Source organism: Astatotilapia calliptera, chromosome 15 (assembly GCF_900246225.1).
Source record: "Astatotilapia calliptera chromosome 15, fAstCal1.2, whole genome shotgun sequence".
Lineage (NCBI taxonomy): Eukaryota > Metazoa > Chordata > Actinopteri > Cichliformes > Cichlidae > Astatotilapia > Astatotilapia calliptera.
This window is the reverse complement of record NC_039316.1, coordinates 23,727,589-23,746,505: the sequence shown is the minus strand read 5'-3', so window position 1 is coordinate 23,746,505 and position 18,917 is coordinate 23,727,589. Positions and strand designations below refer to the sequence as shown.

The following is an 18,917-nucleotide window of genomic DNA, read 5'->3' as shown; positions in this document are numbered from 1 at the left end:
ACCATCCACCTGTCCTACGCTCTCGATTTTATGCATTTCATTTGTGTACACTGGTTAACATTCACAGTTGTCTTTAGAATAGAAAAGAGCCCTACAAAAATGGATAACAGTTTGTTCTCACCACTGGTCCCTGAGGTCCTGGCGGCCCATTGGCCTCCGAGGTGCAGGTGCAGGCGTTAGGAAGAGACGGACACTTCATCTCATCTCTCTGTTTGTGAAAGAAGAAAACAATTTAACTGTCAAAACGATGGGAAAAATGCAAAGGTAAGGCACCGATTGCATTCATGCGAGGTCAAATAAAATTCCTTTTGAAATCGCTGCTGAACAGTCACACGACTCTCATTGCACAAAGACTCTGCACAGGATGTCTGCAGGTAAAAAGTCTTCCATGAGGTGGTGAGCAGAGCAAAAACTGTGCCGTGTGGCGCCCTGTGGTATCATTTATTGGTATCGGCTTCACCGACAAAGACAGTGAAAGTAAACTACAGCCTTCGTGTAGTTCATATAAGCTTCTTATATGAACTTTCTGTTCATGAAGCTCTAAAATCCCATCAGTGTAAGGGAAGATACAGAGTTAGCATGGCCCATAGGACAACTGATAAGAAAAATCCTGTGTTGTGAGTATTTCTGAATAATGATGACATCCTTTCCTATTCACACCGACTGGGAATGCTAACTATGATGTTCAGTTGCTTGGATTTAAAGCATTTGCTAAACACTCATCTTGGACCCGATGTGTGGATATTTCAGCTCACGCAGGACTTTCACATGGATGTGAAACTCCTCTTGTCTTGGTGGATATTTCCACCGAGTCCACGCAGATCGCCTCAGTTTGGATCATTTAACCAATCAAGCAGCTGTCCCTGCTCGGCAGCAATTTAGATAATAATCCGCTGGAGTTGAAGCACTTTTCAAAATGTTTTGGACATCCAGCTGCAGACATACTGCGCTCACACAAAGCTCCATTTGTTACTGCGTCTCTGGAGATCTCTGCTGGGACCGAAGTGAGAAACCATCACACTGAGAGAGGCCAGCCGCTTAACCACAGCCTGAGCTGTTCTTACTGTAGCTGCTGCTATTGCCCACAGATTTTCACCCCACAAAGAGCTTGACAAACAACAGAAAGCATTTTCACAAACAACGTTTGGACCTGCCCTGGATGAATGAGATTCATATGTTCTCGAGTTCTCTACGGCCTAAAAATCAAGATCTCCAAACACTACTGTTGTTCCTCCTTCTCTTTCTGATCACCATCTAACTGTCCGCCATCAGAATGAGGCTAAGGGAGGGGCGGTCCCTTCCTGTTAAAAAAGGAATTCTTCCTCCCCACAGTCGTCAAGTGCTGCTCACAGTGGATCGTCTGTTGTTGTTGTTCTCTTGCTAATATTCGTGGGTCATCAGCATACAGTGTAAAACCATTTGAGAGGACTGATTTGTGAGTTGGTGCTCACTAAAGCATGCATTTGGAGTACGTGCAGAATGTGGTTTGGCACCGTCCTGCTGAAATTCATCAAGATTTTCTCCAAAGTCTTCTGCCATGTAGCATTAATGGTGCCTTCATAGATGTGCAAGTTACCTGTACTGTACCATACTTTGAACTTTGCTCAACAAGTTTTTGTCTCTTTAGTGGAGAGGATGCAGCGTCTATGAACGATTTGATCGACCACAGGAAATGTTTTTAAATTTTGAGTCCGTGTTAAATGGGATAAGTCCACAAAAGATTGTTCCAATTCTGAATCTCACTCCTATATATATATATATATATATATATATATATATATATATATATATATATATATATATATATATATATATATATATATATATATATATATATATCTTTTTTTCTTTTTTTTCTTTTTTTCACAATTTTTAATTATATAAAAATTTAATTACATGTCAAATCAATGTTTTTTTGCACTTCAGTTTCTTTGGAAACCTAGCTATGATAACGGGACACCCAGTTCATGTTGTTGTTGTTTTTTTTTTTTAAATAAAATGTAAGTACTGAACATAATTCAGCTTAGATTATTAAATAAATCAGCATCTTATGTGTGCTCTGAAAACTTTTTATTTTCCCACAGTTCACTGTGCTTTTTTTTTTAAGCTGGCTCACACGCCACTGCATATCATATATACCCAGTTTATTTCCCTCTGTGATTCGAGCCGGTTCTGACTCTGATTACGAGTCCTCTGCTTTGATCTGCTGCTGGGTCTAAAAATCCCTTCAAAGGCAAATCAAGGTCACACTTCTGCCTGCTGAGTGTTACAGTACAAACACACTCGTCTGTGTTTTACCATCACTTTTAACTGTGACTAAATGCATCAATAAAGTTTTTGTGCATTGTTCCTTGGTCTGGTTTCTTTCAGAGAACCAGCTGGCCTGATAGCACCCCTTTATGAGATGATCAACATCCCCAAGATGCTCCATAGATGGAAAAAAAGCCAAACACAGAAAAGTGTACACTTACAAGCCAGTGTGAGTTTCTGAGATATATGGGTCGTTTATTGCTGGACGTAGAAATTAAATTGATCTTCGTGTACCAAGACAACCTCACTACAACCTCTTCTTCACTTTCAGACTTAAAGAAAACCCAAAGTGTGCATGTGTCCAATCAGGCTGTGAAAACAGCAATGGGTTTTTTGGTGTGGGGTTTTCAAGGTTGAATAAAAAGATTATATCTGGGAAGGAAATCTTTGCACCCTATCGGCCAAAACTTCATCAGCTGTTTCTATATTCTTTAATCCCAGTAGACGTTCGGAGGAGATACTCCCCAGCACAGCTGATTATCTGGAGTCGAAGCTAGCGCCAGTTTATCATCGTCACTCAGCTGCCGGTTTGAGGCTAAAGGAGCGACGACGTGCCAGAGTGGGCACATGCTAAATATGTTAGGCTCAAAGGCTTTGTGGAGGTCGGGGTTCCCTTACCCTCGATGGGAGGTCACAACATCTGTCTCGGCTGGTCCAGGCCAAGTTGCAGACAATGTCGAACATCTGGAGCTGGAACTGTGGAGAAGGGGGGAAGAAAAAAACAAAAACATGAATATGGCGTAGTGGTACATGTGTCTGTGATACACCCTCCACCGCTACCAGAGGACATGCAGAAAAACAGCAGAGAATGAGGCACTGCCGAGTCCCATCAGCCCCGGGGAGAAAGGCTCGCATTACAACCCTGCTGATTGATTTACATGTGGCGCCATGTAAAACTCATTTCACTGTTTGAATTATCTACAACCTCTCTGTACCCCCCCCCCCCTCAAAAAAAACCTTTTAATTAATTACAAAATGTTCAAAATGCTGTGGATTGTGTTCAGTTCACTCTCTGCTCATTAAAGTTTGTTCAGTATTCAAACTAAATGTACAGCAATGAATAAGAATACTGCTGACAGCAGTGCTACCCCTCAGCCTCCTAGCAGACACACCTCAGGTATCAATTTCAAAATCCTACATCGTTATCAAATCCACAAGATTCTCAGAAAACTGAGATTCAAACGATTTTTGGTAGCTGCACTGATTGTGTCAATTTGAAAATATACGTGACTACCTGCTCCAGTTATCACATTCACAAACGTAGGGGTGATGACAATACCCCACCAGCCTTTTACAGCTGAGGTAAAAAGCTGCACTGTTTGTTTTGCGCTGATAAAGTCAGCAGCAGCTAACATTTTATAATTGTGCTACTTCATTTTTCTCCACCCAGCTTTCACCTTGGTTCTTGATTTTTGTCTGTGATTCACCAAGATAACACAAATCTACAAGGCTGAATTTCATAGAACGTGTTGGTAGGGTGGTTGCCTCACAGCAATAAGGTCCTGAGTTCAATTCCGCAATCAGCCTGGGATCTTTCTGTGTGGAGTTTGCATGTCCTCCCCGTGTTTGCGTGGGTCCTCCGGCTTCCTCCCGCCGTCCAAAGACTTGCACTTAGTGGGGATAGGTTAATTGGAAACTCTAAATTGCCCAAAGGTGTGAATGTGGGAGTGAATGTGAGTGCGAATGGTTGTCTTTGTCTATGTGTTAGCCCTGCAACAGACTGGCAGCCTGTCCAGGGAGTAACCTGCCTCTCGCCCTAAAACAGCTGGGATAGGCTCCAGCACCCCTCACGACCCTGAATAGGATAAGCGGAAGCGAATGGATGGATGGTGATGGGAGGGTTGGGTGTCGGAACTAGTAAATAAACCCCAGTTTTAAGTTTTAGTTTTGACAGAAATTTTTTATTTGTTATTTTGTTTTTTTGCCAGTTTAGTGAGAATTCAACACTGTACAATGCGAATTTGTGAGGCTGCTGAACAAAGCATCTTTAAACAGAGAGTTCAAACACAGACACAGACATCAGCATGATGGTGAATGTAGTGCTGTAGAGAACTGACACTTACGTGGAAGCCTCACTTCCTGTTTTTTGTAACACTCTGATGTAACGAGTCTTCTCGACAGCTAGTTCAGTTAGCCACGTATTGCTAAACTCTTCTGTCACCCAGTTTATAAGCTGTGCACCCTGATTGTTTAATATCTAACTGTTGGTAACTGATTTAGAGTGGAAGGCATGCATCAACTGAAGAAACCTAACAAGGTGATTTTGCATGTTTAGTATGTGAGCAGTGAGGGAAAGCAGGCTGCAAACAAAGGCAGTTTTTTTTTGTCTGCTGGCATGTTAGAAAAGTCTTACTGTATCACCCAACCCTACTTTAAAAGTAGGACCAGAAGATGCTAAAGATCAACAAACTCTTATTGATTACCTGGATTATATAAAGAAACAGATGAAATCTGTGTCAATTTAATTTGTTTTGAAATGTGTGTACTATTTGCAGTCAAAGTAAAATAGAGATAAAATAGAGAAAATCATTTGTGTCGGTAGATAACATCAGTCTCCTGTTTGTGTGAACGCAGAGTTCACTTACAGTTGCCGATTCTCCTTTGGAGCCGATGGATTTGGACATCTTGCCCAGGACCTGGTAGCCGTCGCTGGACATGTTTCCAGCGGCCTTGATCGGCTTCTCCGCCACTACCTGGCAGTCGATGTTGAGCTGGACGTTGGTGGGTGAAACCAGGATGTGCAGCTTCAGACAGAAAGAGAAAGGAAGGAGAGATTTTATTGGCGCATTCTTTGTTCTACGACCATGTGCCATGTCTGGTTTTCATCCTCGCAGCCTGCACATTATTAGGTTTTGCCGAGGCCATGGCGGAGGCTGCGGGTGAACAGGCTCGATCATGCAGAAGTATACGAGCGCTCACATGGAGGGAAAACAGCACTTCTCCTCTGTCCATTCAGAAAGAGGGGATTCTCCATCATGTTCTAAAGACATCCCTGCAGTGCTTTGGATTTTGACCTTTTAAACTCTTTCTTGTTACTGCCCTGCAAATATGAGTATTTCACAAGGAAACATCCGTTTTCCATTTTCCATGTCCTTGCGGGATCATGTTTAAAGATGCCAAATAAAAGGAAACCCTTTAACTTTTATCAATGCTGCTTCCATTTTCCTCGTGACATGCCAAGAATGAGAATGTGTTGAAACTCCCAAATAATAAACCAAATATTTACCACTTACATTTAAAACGTCCCATGTGTTTATACTACAGGTTTACTTTGCACAGGAAGTCTATGGAACTTTTGGATAAACCACCATCTTAACCACCACCACCACCGTCCTCTCATTTTAAATAGTTCCAACCTATTTACAAGATTATTATTAAAATATTAAACTCTGTTATTAAACCTTTTTTACCGTGTCCTGACTCGAGGGCAGACGAGTCATCCTGCTAAACTGAGCAAACTGGAGGGCTCCTCGCTGAAGCTGCACTCTGGTAGTCAGAGGCGACGTTAAAGCAAAAGCCTTCAATAATTACACCTAATCCACTTAATTACAAGCATCTACATAAAACTCAGCTGCTAATGAGCTCCTCAGCATTTGGTTAAGTGCAGCTGCGTAGAATGTGTCTGAAAGATGAATGTCAGTCTGAGTTTTGTGCGGTTCTGGCCAACACCAGGGGAATAATGTGAAATCAAACCAAAAACCATTAGACCCAAGGTGCGAATGTGCCTTTAGGCTCCGATGTTCTAACAGCTTTTTAAAAAATTGTAAAACATTTATTGTTTCACTTCAACGCGACACCTAAATATTTCTGACATTCATGCTACATTTTCTTACTTTTTGAAGCTATTAAACAGATTATTTTGAATTAAGTTGAACTATTGTGGGATAATTAATAACCACAAGGAAAACGGCTCTCTCAGCTTTCATCTGTCCAAACACTGCAAGCGTTTCATTCAGTAACTTTTTGCTTTTCTGATAAATACCCACCACTGGCATCATTATTTATACCAGTGTACTGTGAAGTCACAGGTTTGCAGAGTTAAAGTTGTTCACTGTAAACCAGAGAATATTTAAAGGTACGCGTCGGTGCAGACGCAGGTCCAGAGACTTGTGAACAAATCGTTTTATCTGCTCAAAGATTCCTCCATCTAATTGAAATATTCCAGATTCAGCTGGAAATGCTCATCGAGAGGCCAAATCTACCCTGAATTCTTTCCTTCTCTCTCACCGATGGACTTCGTACAACTCCAAACAGTAAAATAACTGCGGCAGCTCCGCCGTACACACAACACCACAATTTGCATTTCTCCTCAGTCACGTCACCCTCGCCGCATCGTGTCGTCATTTTGTGGTGGAGCATCAGCGCCGCCTTTGCAGCGGCTTTTCCTCGAAGCGAGTCGGGCTGCATGGAGGGAAAACGTGACCTCTACAAAGCCACAGAGTGGCGGCAGCGAGGGCGGCTCGCTGCTTGTGGTCAGTCATGTTTAACAGAACGCAGTAGCACCGAGGTGTCCAAGAAACACTTCATGGAGGGAAACGCAGCGTTTGAGACATTTATCTGCTTTTCATGAAGTCAGCAGGTACCATTAAAGCTTCAGCATGTCAACGCTTTAACTGGACTCGCTCTTATGTTAAATTTAAAGAATTTTAAAAGCCAGTAAGAGCACTGATATGATCACACTGAAGCTGCCAGTACTGAAACATGAACAGCTTTGTGCCAAAAGTGAGAGCATACAGTATTTCATTCTCTTCAGGCTGAAAAAATCCTCAGAGATTCAGAGGAAAGTCTGATACATGGCTGTAAAACACGAGCTGATGTATTGTCCTTGTGTGGATGCTGTTGTGGTTAATATCAGCCAAAATAAAGGCGCTGCTGAAGACGGGACTTCATGGTTGAAACTGAAACACGGTTCCATAAAGCCTTAATTAACCCTGTACACGCCACTCTGTAGAAACATGCGAGTGTATTTTATTATGATGTGATCTATGAATGTTTTTGTTCATCTTTCTAAACATTAAACGTGTGCAATCTTTGTTTGGAAAGCATCTATATCATTCATTTTATGGGTTTCTTTGAAGAGATTTGTCTTCAGGAGGTGCAGAGAGTAACAGACAATCCAGCAACCTTCCTTATTCTTTACAAAATACTCAAAGTTTGGTAACAGCAGTAAATCGTAGCAACAACAAGTCATGAAACCAGAGTGTCTGACTAAATGCTCTTCTTCCCTCCTTTACTTACGATGAAAAATGGACCAATTACAGCTGCCAGTTTACAAGCTCCTCTGCCATTGTTGGAAAGCCCCTTAAACCATTCATACCAAAGTCTGGATGTAACGTTTGAGCTCCAGGCTGTTACGTGACGATGTTTACACGAGCAGAGATGAAAGCGTGTGCCGAGGCCGTACACGCCCTCGCTCTGTTCATCTGACCTCAGGTCAGCAGGACAAGTTCCACATTTATGTGCCGTCGCTGGAGTTGAATTTATTTCGACAGCACAAGGCACACAGGGACACTGAAGCCTGTCCTTATAAGGCTTTGAACAGCTGGGAATGTGATCCCTGGTAGTAAAGGGGTGAGTTCAGGAGTGTCCCTATACAAATCACTTTACTAACAACATCCTCTGTGGATGTGCTCAGTAAAGCTAGTACTCAACTTTAGTGGGACAAAGCTCTCCACTCTCCGAGACAAAACTGCTTCTTCCATCAGTCTGTAAACATGCTCATTTCTGCTGTTTGCATCGAACATTTTAACATTAATGTCTGTAGGAACTGACTTAGTGTTGGAGCCTGCCTCAAGTGGCCATTAGAGGAACTGCAGTTTGAAGAACAGCTCAGGTCCAGAGAGCTGAAAGCTGAGTTAATAAGCTGACTAATATTGGGCGAGTTAAAGCTGATATGTTGAAGTGAAGATGAAAAATAAGGCGTCATTCACTTCACGAACCTCAATAAAGTTCAGTGAGTACACAGTTTGATCGTTTTTCTTCTCCAGTCTTCTTTTTCTGCCATCATCCTGCTCATGGATGGTCCTACATTACTTCATCCCTTTCTTCTGGTCACGACTTCAGCCTCGAGAACAGTAAACTGACATTTCCCTCCTCTGCTGAGGCAACATTCACTTCTTTGGAAAGTAGAAATGAGGTTTGTGCACATGTGCAGTTTCAAGATAGCTGAGATTCATAAAAAAAAACCCAAACATGTCAGGCATAGTATAAAGAATATTTATGCGCTTTCCTTCCCTGAATTCAGTTTTATCCATCTGGCTCCAGCTGTATAATCTCTGAGATGTTTCTATTAGTCAGAGCATCTTTATTTCGCGTCTTTTCGCGTCTTCCTGTCAGAGCTACAGCTACTGGCTGGCCCGTTAATCGATTTCTCTGCAGTTACTTGGCACAGATCGTCCGATGATGGCTTGTTTATTCGCTTATGCAAACGTTGTTTGGGCCCGTCAGGGGCAGCGGTGCTATAAACCCTTAAGGTATCTGCAATAAATCTGACGTTTTCATGGATCTCTGCTGTTAAACACATCTGAGGAAAGATTTCAGGGATGCTTCCAGTGCTGAGCAAGTTGGTTGGTAAAGCGCTGAGAGGGGAAAAGGATTAGTGGAGTCTAAGCGTGGTGATGTGGCTCAGTAAATCTGGTTCAGCAACAGCTGCGCTCAGGCTAAAGCACAATTTTAAATCAACTCCTTTCTCTGACAAGCTTTTAAATCTTAAAGTTTCTTCAGTTCAGCTGGTTTTAATTGCTGCTGCTGGAGAGATCTAAAAGCCATTGTGTTGTCCATGTGTCCACCACACAGTAGAGCAGCGTAGCCCCGAGCTAAAATTGACCTCTGACCGCTTCAAAGACGAAAAATTTCCCCTCAAGATCCAGTTCTGCATGTTTTAAGGGTTTTATCACACTAAGCACATGTGGGACTCTGACTCGGTGAATCTGCATTTTAAAAGACATTATTTTTATGCCTTCTGTTAAAGAAAAGCTGACTTAAAAGTCCAGGATACAGTCCACTTGTATCCCAGCACCAAACAACTTTTCAACAGAGGTTAAAGGTCACCATACAATCGTGATAAAGTTGTGGCACACTCATTATCACCATTACCATGATCAACTGATTCATTCTAATTAAAGCTAATTCTAATTAAAGACTTTTTTGTCTTGGTTTGGGTAAATAGTGCAGTTCGATCACATGAACATCAGTAACCAATAGGAGTGCTCTCTCCATGCTCTCAGGCAGCACCGTGTCCGGTTGAGGCGCCTTCCCTTTTTCCCTTTTGTTTTCTTTGCCAGATCAAAGCCATGAGCTCCTTCTGTTTCTGCTTCGTTTGTCAATTGTTTTTCTTCATGTAAATTTCCACAGAGCATGATGGGAAAAAAAATCTCAAAAGGAATCTGACCGTAGCATTGCAAGCAGTGGCCCTGCATGATCGCTGGCCTCCCCAAAAACCAAACTCTGACTCATCTTTAGATCTGAGACGGTGCCAGACTCCAGTCTTTCCAAACTGGCTCCAGTGTGCTGCAGGCATGAGAAGCATCCTGAAGTCAAGCTGTGTTTTCGCCATGTCTGAGCTCCAATTACTGATCACACAAGAAGAGCTTAGCACCGGCACTGTGGTGATGGGAAACCTTTATATTTCATCAAAATTCTGAGACTTGCACCAATGACAGGGGAGGTAAAGACATCTCAACTTTGTGGCAAGTTGAAGACTCACCAAATACCATAAAGGAATGGCATTTGTGTCAACCGCACATTGATATTACAATACAGAACTTGACAAATAGAAACTTACTTGCTATACTAGCTTTGCCAACCACTTATTCTCCAATTCAGATTTAAAAAAAAGAAGAAAAACTAATCTATATCCTATTTATTCAGTTTTTACCACATGTTCTTTTTCAATGAACCCCAAGCCTTTTGCACAGCTCCCAGAATGTGAGCATCATCACCGGACGTCAACAGCCCTCAGCCTGAGTGTCAGGAGAAGTTGGCTAATGCTGTCATGGTCCTAAGTACGCTAAAGAGGCACTTAGAAACAAACCTTCCAAGAAACTTGACCTCCTGCAACTCTGAAACACAGTCAAACTGAGTAAAAGTATCTGATAATGCAAAGGACCCAGATTTCTATGCAGATGTGATGCTAATCCAAAGATTCTTCATCAGCGTTATCAAGATAAGAAAAGAGCAGACACCCTTTTTGCAGATACAAATAAAGTTTTGTCTTAAAATGTTTGGCTTTCTCTTCTGTGTGCTTTGGTTACAAAAAGCCTTTAAATGCGAAGATTCTGGAATAACTTGTCTGTCAGACTGTAAATCGGGCACACAAGCAAACCCATCTGCAGATGCAACTAATTATGATGCTCTGGGTTTTGCCTCATATCTCAGGACACAGCTTCACATCTGCAGATCAGCCCTTTTTTGTGTTTTGCATTCATTTTTCATATTGCCTGATGAAGGCACTTTTCTTGAGTCCGTGCCACCCCATCCGTTAGCATATCACAGCTTTTGCTGTGATATGCTAACGGATGGGGTGGGGTTAGCATATCACAGCTTTTTCACATCATCAGTTCACTTTCACACAACACGATGCCAAGGTTAACATCGTGAGATCCGCCTCTATCTGACAGGTGCTGGCGCTCTGGTCCGGCTGAAGACAAAAAGGATGGGTAGCGTTTACAGTGTTTTCTGCTTCTTATTATCTCGCATCAGTTAAATCCTTTGATACATCTCCCTCTGAAAATCCCTGCCATCTGGCAAGTGCAAAAACAGCCTGGGTTTCCCTTCTTTTTTTCCCTTGCATGCAAAGAGTTATTCATTTATAAATATACATTGTTTGCATATTACAGAAATAAAATGGGTCTGATACACTCCCACAGCTCTCCAGGCCACCATTTGGACACTCTGAAATGAAGAATCTACTTTTTTTTGTTTAAAGCAGAAATCTGTGTGGTGAAATGGTGACCTCCTGAACTCCAAAATAGCCAGGTCACTATTTTTTTTTTTTTTTTTAAGTTTCCTGTTACAACTTTCTGACCTTTGCATTCACATCCGTTAAATCATTAGGCTGGTTCCTGTGTGTGAGGATGCAGATTTGGCATGAAATCTATAGAAGTCTGCTCCAAAACTGCAACTTTTTTCTTTTTTCTCTATGACAAAAAGAAAAAGGAGGAGAAAAAGGCATTTCTCAGTATTATCAGATGTAGTGAAGATCATCTACAGACTAAAATCAACCACACACTCCACTGTTAGTACAGTTCAGAGCGAGAGGCCTTAAAGCCTTCCTGCTGACACTCTTATCCCACCCTGGGAGGTAAAACCGCAGAGCTGCGGTCGGCTACCAGAAGAGGTAAAACCGAGCGCTGCCTCCTTAAACTCCTCGTGGTCCCGCCTCCCTGCTGGCACTCTTCAGCTGCACTGATGTAATTGTTTAATAGAAATAGCAGTGACCCAGTATTTTCCAGTCGAGCGTCCCAGCGGCGACTGCAGTGCGCTTTTAAAGATCTCCCCTTCTAAGAGGAGCTTATGGATGAAACTCATGAAACTTTAAGATATTGTTGAAAGGACTGTCCACACCGCTTCTCCCAGCAGTGCTTCCTGTAAATGTGTTGCTATCAGCACCACGGCTCAGACCTAATCTAGAGCATGAAACACAGTAGCTCTGAGTGGAAACTGTCTTTAAAGCCCAACGACACACTAAGAAAATCTCTTACATCAGGTTCGAACTGCTGAAGTGTGATGCTGATGACAAATCTGTCTTCGTTGGTGGGCCTGAAAGTAAAAGGGTAAGCCGAGCTGCAGTAATCGGCTGAGAATCCAGGAAGACAAAAGTTGTCCAGCTCTCTCAGACTCTGCCTCATCCTCATCACTGTCTGCACAATCCTTTCTTTGTATTGTTTAGTTTATGCTCTCAACAGTTGCAAAGCGTATTTCATCTTATTATAATTCAGTCACTAACACGCATGTTGTGGCTTGGGAGTAAGGTAAAGGTTTTTGGGGTGTTTCTTTTGGCATCTTGTCCATGCCCTGCGTTTGCCCTGTGTTTCATAACGTGAAGGTGGTGGTGTTTGCTTTAAATTTTCAGATTGGGTGCGTGTCTGTGTAAAGTTTGTTGGGAGCATGTGCTTTGTTCTTTGTTCTGTTTGTGATTTTAAACTGCCTCCTCGTGTGCAAGTGTAGACATCCACTGATTAGGATGAGCCAGAAGGAAAAGAGAGCCAGACAATCCAGCCGGACTGGCTTTTGTCTCGCGGGATTCTCAGACCAGATGTGCCAGATCAGTCGATTACGTCATGATTATTCTGCGGTGAAAATTTGCAGATACAGATATATCTAAAAATGCTGTACATAAAAGGCATTGTAGTCACCACAGAAGGCTGAACCTCACGATATTAACAAATACAGCTGGTGGCATTTCTTATCAACTCTCTTACAGTTATACAACAGTTATACACCAGTACAAAACTGACAATGATCAACCAAAAACCAACATTTTCTGAGCAGTGTTACAAGTGTATGTATGTATCGTACATGTGCTGGCACATCAATCATCCGGTTACTGCATTTTTTTCTTTTCATCTACAACCTACGTATTTAATCTACTCTCTCTTCTCTGATTGGCTGTCAAAGTTCATCTACACACAATCAAACATGCTCTCTCCTCCACCACCACCGAGATTTTTCCTTGGTTGTTGTTTGAAACGTTCTTTACAAGTTATTGGTTGAGCTAGAATTCACCTGCAGTCCTGTTATTTCAGTAATGAGTAAGTTCAGAAGCCCAAATCCAACAGCCTGCTGAGTGGTTGGATGCTCGATTGTCCAGGAAAGGAAGTCTGAGAAAGTTCTTTCTGTTTACACGTATGTAGCATTTTCAGTGGGAGAAAGCAGCCCGTTCTCACTCCCGAGGCGTAACATGTCGACGTTTTGTCACGTCCCGCGGCGTTCCTGAGGAACGCGAAAGGAGACCTTCGGCGTTCTTATGGTACGCGGCGAATCCAGTGCAATGACGCTCCCGCGGTAATAGACGTTCCAGCCCTGTATTCCAGCCCTAAACCTAACCTTATCCCTAGCCCTGACCATAACCTTATTCCTGATCTTAACCAGGACTTTAATGATGTTAAATAGCGTGTTTCTGAGTGATTTGAAGAAAAAGAGCGAACATGTGTAGATGGAGTCCAGACGGTTCTCATATTTCCTCTTTTTTCCGAGGTCGTCATTTAGGAACGTGGTGGGTAGCCGAAAACGTAATATGGTGACGATTTGTCACCTAGCGTAAAATGTTACGCTTTGGGAGTGAGAACGTGTTGGAGAAAGATGACTTCTCCCATTTCATTGACTAATTGATGGACATTTTTCTGAGCCAGCACATTTTGTTAGCTTTTGAGGAGTTGTCTTTTTAATGTTTAGCTTGAGGCAAAAGCAGTGTGTGTAACTCAAACTGCAAAAAAACATAATCTCAAAGATGAAAATAACAGTTACTTAAGAGCCACAGGAGAAGATCCTCATGAATGATCTCATTTGTTTTCAAAGGAGTTTTAAAGATTGAATAGCAAACCATCCCACATACAAAGCTACATCATACCTCCACCTAATCAGACCTGCTCAGCTCATGTCAGGCTGTCTATTGATCATTTTATAACATCCAGGAGATGCAGATGGCAACCATGTTTGAAGTGCGTGTAATCACAAGCAGTTGCTGCTCTGCGTTTTACAACCTGCAGAGGACCATCTGTTCATGTGAGCCAACATAACTCCTCAGGAACACGTCTGCAGTTTGCATGTGAGGTGCTCTGGCTGTAATATACAGCATATTTGGAATCTTAGGCATGTGCGGGTTCTGTATGACCTCGAGAAGTCCAGCGAGATCAAAGAGGAGCGCTTCGATTCATGTGTCAAGCCTCAGTCAAGCCACGGACCAAAAAAAGTTACATAACTCAAACATTAAAGACAATCTTGGCTTCATTCTCCTCAATTTAAATATGCAATATGTTAGAATTCACATGTGGACAGTCTCCACTGAAAGATTAATGACTTCTGCTTACCTTGTGGAAGCTTCCATGGAAGATCTTCTTCACTTCCCTCGTGTCAAATGTGACTCTCTGTAGCTCGCCGCTTTCGTCTTTGTTGTAGAATGAAACGGTCTGGCTGGATGCTGAGCAGGGACAGAAGAATAAATTATATTAGAATTAAGTTGTAGGAATACTCAGGTTCAGTCTCAAAAGAAATCTGCTCGAGCTTTTCAACTGGACTCATCAAGAAACAGTCATTCACACTCACGTTCATTTCTATACAAATGACACCCCATTTTATGTATCTATGAAAACAGATGACACATCACTACAGGCATGTCTTAAAGACACAAAGGCCTGGATTACCTGTAATTTTCCACTTTTAAACTCAGACAAAACTGAACTTTTTTCGTGTTTGTCCCAAAAATCTGTCTGTCTAACCAGATATTTTATCTCAGTTGCCACCGCTCAAATCTCTGAAGCACGTCTAATCAGATACATTACTGATAGCTTCCAGTTCCACTTCTTTTTGACCAGGATGTGTAATTCAACTCTCATCTTGATCAGATCTCTTGGATTTGATCTTGGTCGACATTTTTTCATCTGTGTAATATTGCCAAAATTAGAAACATCCTCTCTCAGACTGATGCTGCAAAACTATTCCTTGTATGCACTTCTAGGCTGGACTGCTGTAATTCCTTATCATCTAGATGTCCTTAAAGCAACTGTGCTGCTTTCAGCCCATTGGGAGCACCAGGGAATTCCTGCAGTCCTAAGAATTTTAGCCTGCCATGAATTTTAGAAGCAACATTATAAAAGTTAGAATGAATGTAGATGGACCACTCAGTCATCATAACTGTCACAATCTCCTACAGGCGATATATTAATGATACAAAAAACACTGATCCTGTCTGAAACGCTGTAGCTTATTTTTAACTTTGGTGTGTGTGTCAGTTATTTCAAAGACTTGATTTACCCTCTAGTGTAAGCCAGTTGTTTTGACGAGTACAACTCTGTCTGTTAGTATGAGTTTTTAAGGGTGTAGCCTTAGCAGACCTTGAAAAGTTGGGGGCAGAATGGCTCCTGGCTCTGCTGTTTCAGTTCATTCATTATTTAACCTGAAATATGTGCTAACCTCTTCATATTTTTTTATTATTATGATGGATTAGGTTTAACGAAGCCAGATAAGGAAATATATCCTAGATATGTTGAACTTGCTGTTTTAGTACAGGGCAGTTAAAGTGAATATAGTCTGTTTCTTACAGAGTTAGCACAGCTTCATTAGTGACAAAATACTTTACCTGAACCTGCCAAACACAACAACTGACACGACTTTCATATGTTTGAGTTTCTGTGAAGCTGTCAAGAGAAAGTTCTCTCAGCACAAACACTGGAAACAGGAAGACCAACTTTCGCTTTGTTGGTGCTTTGTTGTGCAACTTTGTGCCAGAAGGTTTCTCTCATGATGTCAAACCTTTAATCATGCACAGTTATAATTCATTGTAATAACTCAAGAATACAAATGTTTGTCACTGGTGGATTTTTGTTGAAATCCTGCTGACAGACAGAAATACAGGCTTTACGAGAGCCAGCTGAGCTGCTCGATGACACAACAGTTGTGCGGCGAAGGGAGTCTGCGATCAGCTCAGACCAAAGCAGCCAGAGGGCACGGCCAGCTCATTACATTACAAACTCTTCCCTGTCAGCGATCAGATATGACGCAGTGAGGCACAGCTGCTCCACATCACACATTTCCTTGCTGCTTTTCTCTGTTTTCACACAGGCAGCACAGGATAAGAACAGAGTGCGATACTTACGGTCAAGGGTGACGCCGGTCTCTGGTTTGTGATCTTTGCTCGACACCTGCCAGATGTCGAAGGCCTCCTTGGGCGTGTCAGGCAGGAGGCGGAACATCATGATGATGGTGTAGGCGTGGGGAAGACCAAGAGGGTGGATGTCTCTGAAAAAGGAAGAAAAAACACAAAACAGCGCGTTAGATTTGAGAATGTCCGGACAGAGCGAGGACAGGTTAAACACAGCTTAAACCTTAAACAGAAGTCTGGCCTTGGGCTCAAGGATATAAGGAACAGCTTCACAGAGGCTGGAAAGTAACACGCTAGATTACATGATTTTAAACACAAGGATTGTTTTTAATACTTTGCAGTCAGTGACTGCCTGAGGTATAAAACCCATGAACATCAGAAAATGCTGCGTTTCCTCCCTCAAGATTCACGCCCAGGCCTTTACTGCATCTGCCTTCAGTTGCTGCTTGTTTGTCGGTCTCTCTGCATTCAATTTTGTCTTCAGTAACCAAAAGCTGCTCTATTAGGTTGCGATCAGGTTACTTATTTTTCCAGTTATTTTGGAGCCTATTTTAGAGTGAGGAACTATCTAAAACCTACTGAATAAAAACAATCTGTATTTCAATCACATCTTTGTTCTTAGATTAAACATCCACTAACACAAACAATGTGCTATTTCCAAGTAATTATAGACACAACTTAAAAATAACATGTTATCTGTTAGCAGTGATTTTAATAATTTTCCATCCACTGGCTCTTCTTCCTCTCCTTTTCACATCGCTGCAGGATGTTTCTCATTTGTCCCTGTGATGTCACTACACATTTTGTTAAGCCAGTTTTGGTAAACAGTCAAAACCCAAGCTGTTTTCCATCTCGCTGCTGTTGCATGTGATATTCTAGGTATGGGACGCCAGTGCTGGGTGGTGGCCAGTTTTAACAGTCTAGTTTGCGGTTGCGTCTGCACTCAGTGGCCTGATGGAAGCTCAGTGTGAAACAGCTTCAGAAAGAACTGAAAAGCCGTTTTATGGGCAGTCTGCTCTCCGTCATGACCTGCAGCTCAGTCTGACCCCACAGCTGGGCTCAAACAGTTTGAATGCAGCTGGTTACTTTCGTCCCGTTGGAGACGAGAACAACATGGAAGCATTTAAAAGACAGCAAACCTGGAGAAACTCTGGGAAGCTCCAGCAGAAACTGGTAACTTAATCAGGCCATGTCACAGAAAACCTCGGAAACTCGCATTTTTGAAAGAAAAGATTCAGTTTAAAATGCACATTAAAAACTCAAACACATTCTGACCAGTCAGCACTGGTATGGACACTGCTGATCCCAGCACTGCACAGACAGAGCCGTAGACTATGAAGGACGTTCAATACACTAGTTTCACAAAACCTCAAACTTCAGTCAGATATAACAAGTATTCTGATGGTTGTTATCAGCTTCCTTGTTAAGCTGGGCTTTCTACTTCAGGCTCCAGGTGTGTCTTCACAATCCGAGTGATCCACTGAGGCAGTCCCAAGCCATCCAAGAGGTACAGTATAATCTCTCCAGCGTATCCTGGATCTGCCCCAGGACCTTTTTCTGGTGGGATAGGTTTGAAATCCCTAACCTAGGAGGCACCAGTATCAACAGGTAAATGGACAGCTTTGCTTTGCACTCAGCTCTCCCTCTCCACCACAATACATTGATTAACACATCAACACAGACGCTGCTTCAGTCCGTCTGTCAACCTCCCAACCCACTCTGCTGTCACTCGTCAACAAGACCCCAAGATATTTAAACAACTACTCATCCCTGACCTAGAGTGGGAACTCCATCTTCAGAGGTGCGGATTTTCATCCCAGCTGCTTCACACTTGGCTGCAAACCACCCTATTTCATCACCTAATGAGGCCAAAAGCACAACATCATCTGTGAAGACCAGAGTCCAGATTCCGATGAAAGCGGAAACCTTCTGCCATCTGTCTTTTTTTGTGGCAAAGAGCAGGGCTGGCAGAGACCAACTCTCACTGGGAACGGGTCTGACTTATTACCAGCAAAGCGAACTAAGCTCTCACTACAGTTGTACACGGACAAATGGCTCATAGCCATAGGTCGGTCACCCCATACTCCCGAAGTGCCCACCACAGGATGCCCTGACAGATGTGGTCGAATGCCTTCTCCAAGTCCACAAAACACATGCAAACTAGTTGGGCAAACTCCCACACACTCTCACACAATTTTGAGAAGATAGAAAGCTGGTCCAACGTTTCACAACCAGGACGAAAACCATTGATCCTCCTGAATCTGAGGTTTAACTAACAGGCTGACTGTCCTCTCCAGCATCGTGGTATAGACCTCAAAGGCTATACCACGGTGCTTTCAAAGTCTATGAAATAGAGCTCAAAGTTAAAAGAGAAGGTGCTCAAATAAAAATGAGTGACAAAACCTTAAGAGGTTTTAGACTGTAAAGAGCAAAGGTAAATGAGGAGTAATGTGAAACATTTGGGTGCATATAAGCCTGTGACCCGTGAGACTCACGTAGTAGGCTGAGTCAGGAAGGCGTTCTTATGAAGTCTGTATGCTGTGTAGCTGTTGAAGGAGCCGGGTTCCATGGAGACGCCTTTGATGTAACTGTAGGTCTTCTCCGTCAGGTTGAATGCCTCCAGCATCCTGAAGCCTGAAACAACCAATCAGGAGCTTGCCTTTAACTGCAAGTTCATCCAGACGAACAGTGAATAAGTCATGAATTTCTCTAAAGTTTGTATTTACCAGGTGAAGTAAATCCATTCACAAAAATTAAGGGGCACGCTGTGGACAAAAACACACAGAAA

The 18,917-nt window shown here is 42.5% G+C and overlaps 1 protein-coding gene across 4 annotated transcripts in view; it reads right to left on the bottom strand.

Moving 5' to 3' along the window:
• Nucleotides 1-18,917, bottom strand: part of col12a1b (collagen, type XII, alpha 1b) — a 150,111-nt gene that overhangs the window by 16,616 nt on the left and 114,578 nt on the right. For all 4 annotated transcript variants that reach the window (XM_026194796.1, XM_026194793.1, XM_026194795.1 and 1 more), the window contains 7 exons: nucleotides 18,856-18,894; nucleotides 18,625-18,763; nucleotides 16,124-16,266; nucleotides 14,340-14,449; nucleotides 4,896-5,054; nucleotides 2,929-3,006; nucleotides 122-208 (listed from right to left, as the gene is read on the bottom strand). In XM_026194796.1, coding sequence (XP_026050581.1) covers nucleotides 122-208; nucleotides 2,929-3,006; nucleotides 4,896-5,054; nucleotides 14,340-14,449; nucleotides 16,124-16,266; nucleotides 18,625-18,763; nucleotides 18,856-18,894 — 755 coding nt within the window. The remainder of the gene's footprint in view (nucleotides 1-121; nucleotides 209-2,928; nucleotides 3,007-4,895; nucleotides 5,055-14,339; nucleotides 14,450-16,123; nucleotides 16,267-18,624; nucleotides 18,764-18,855; nucleotides 18,895-18,917) is intronic.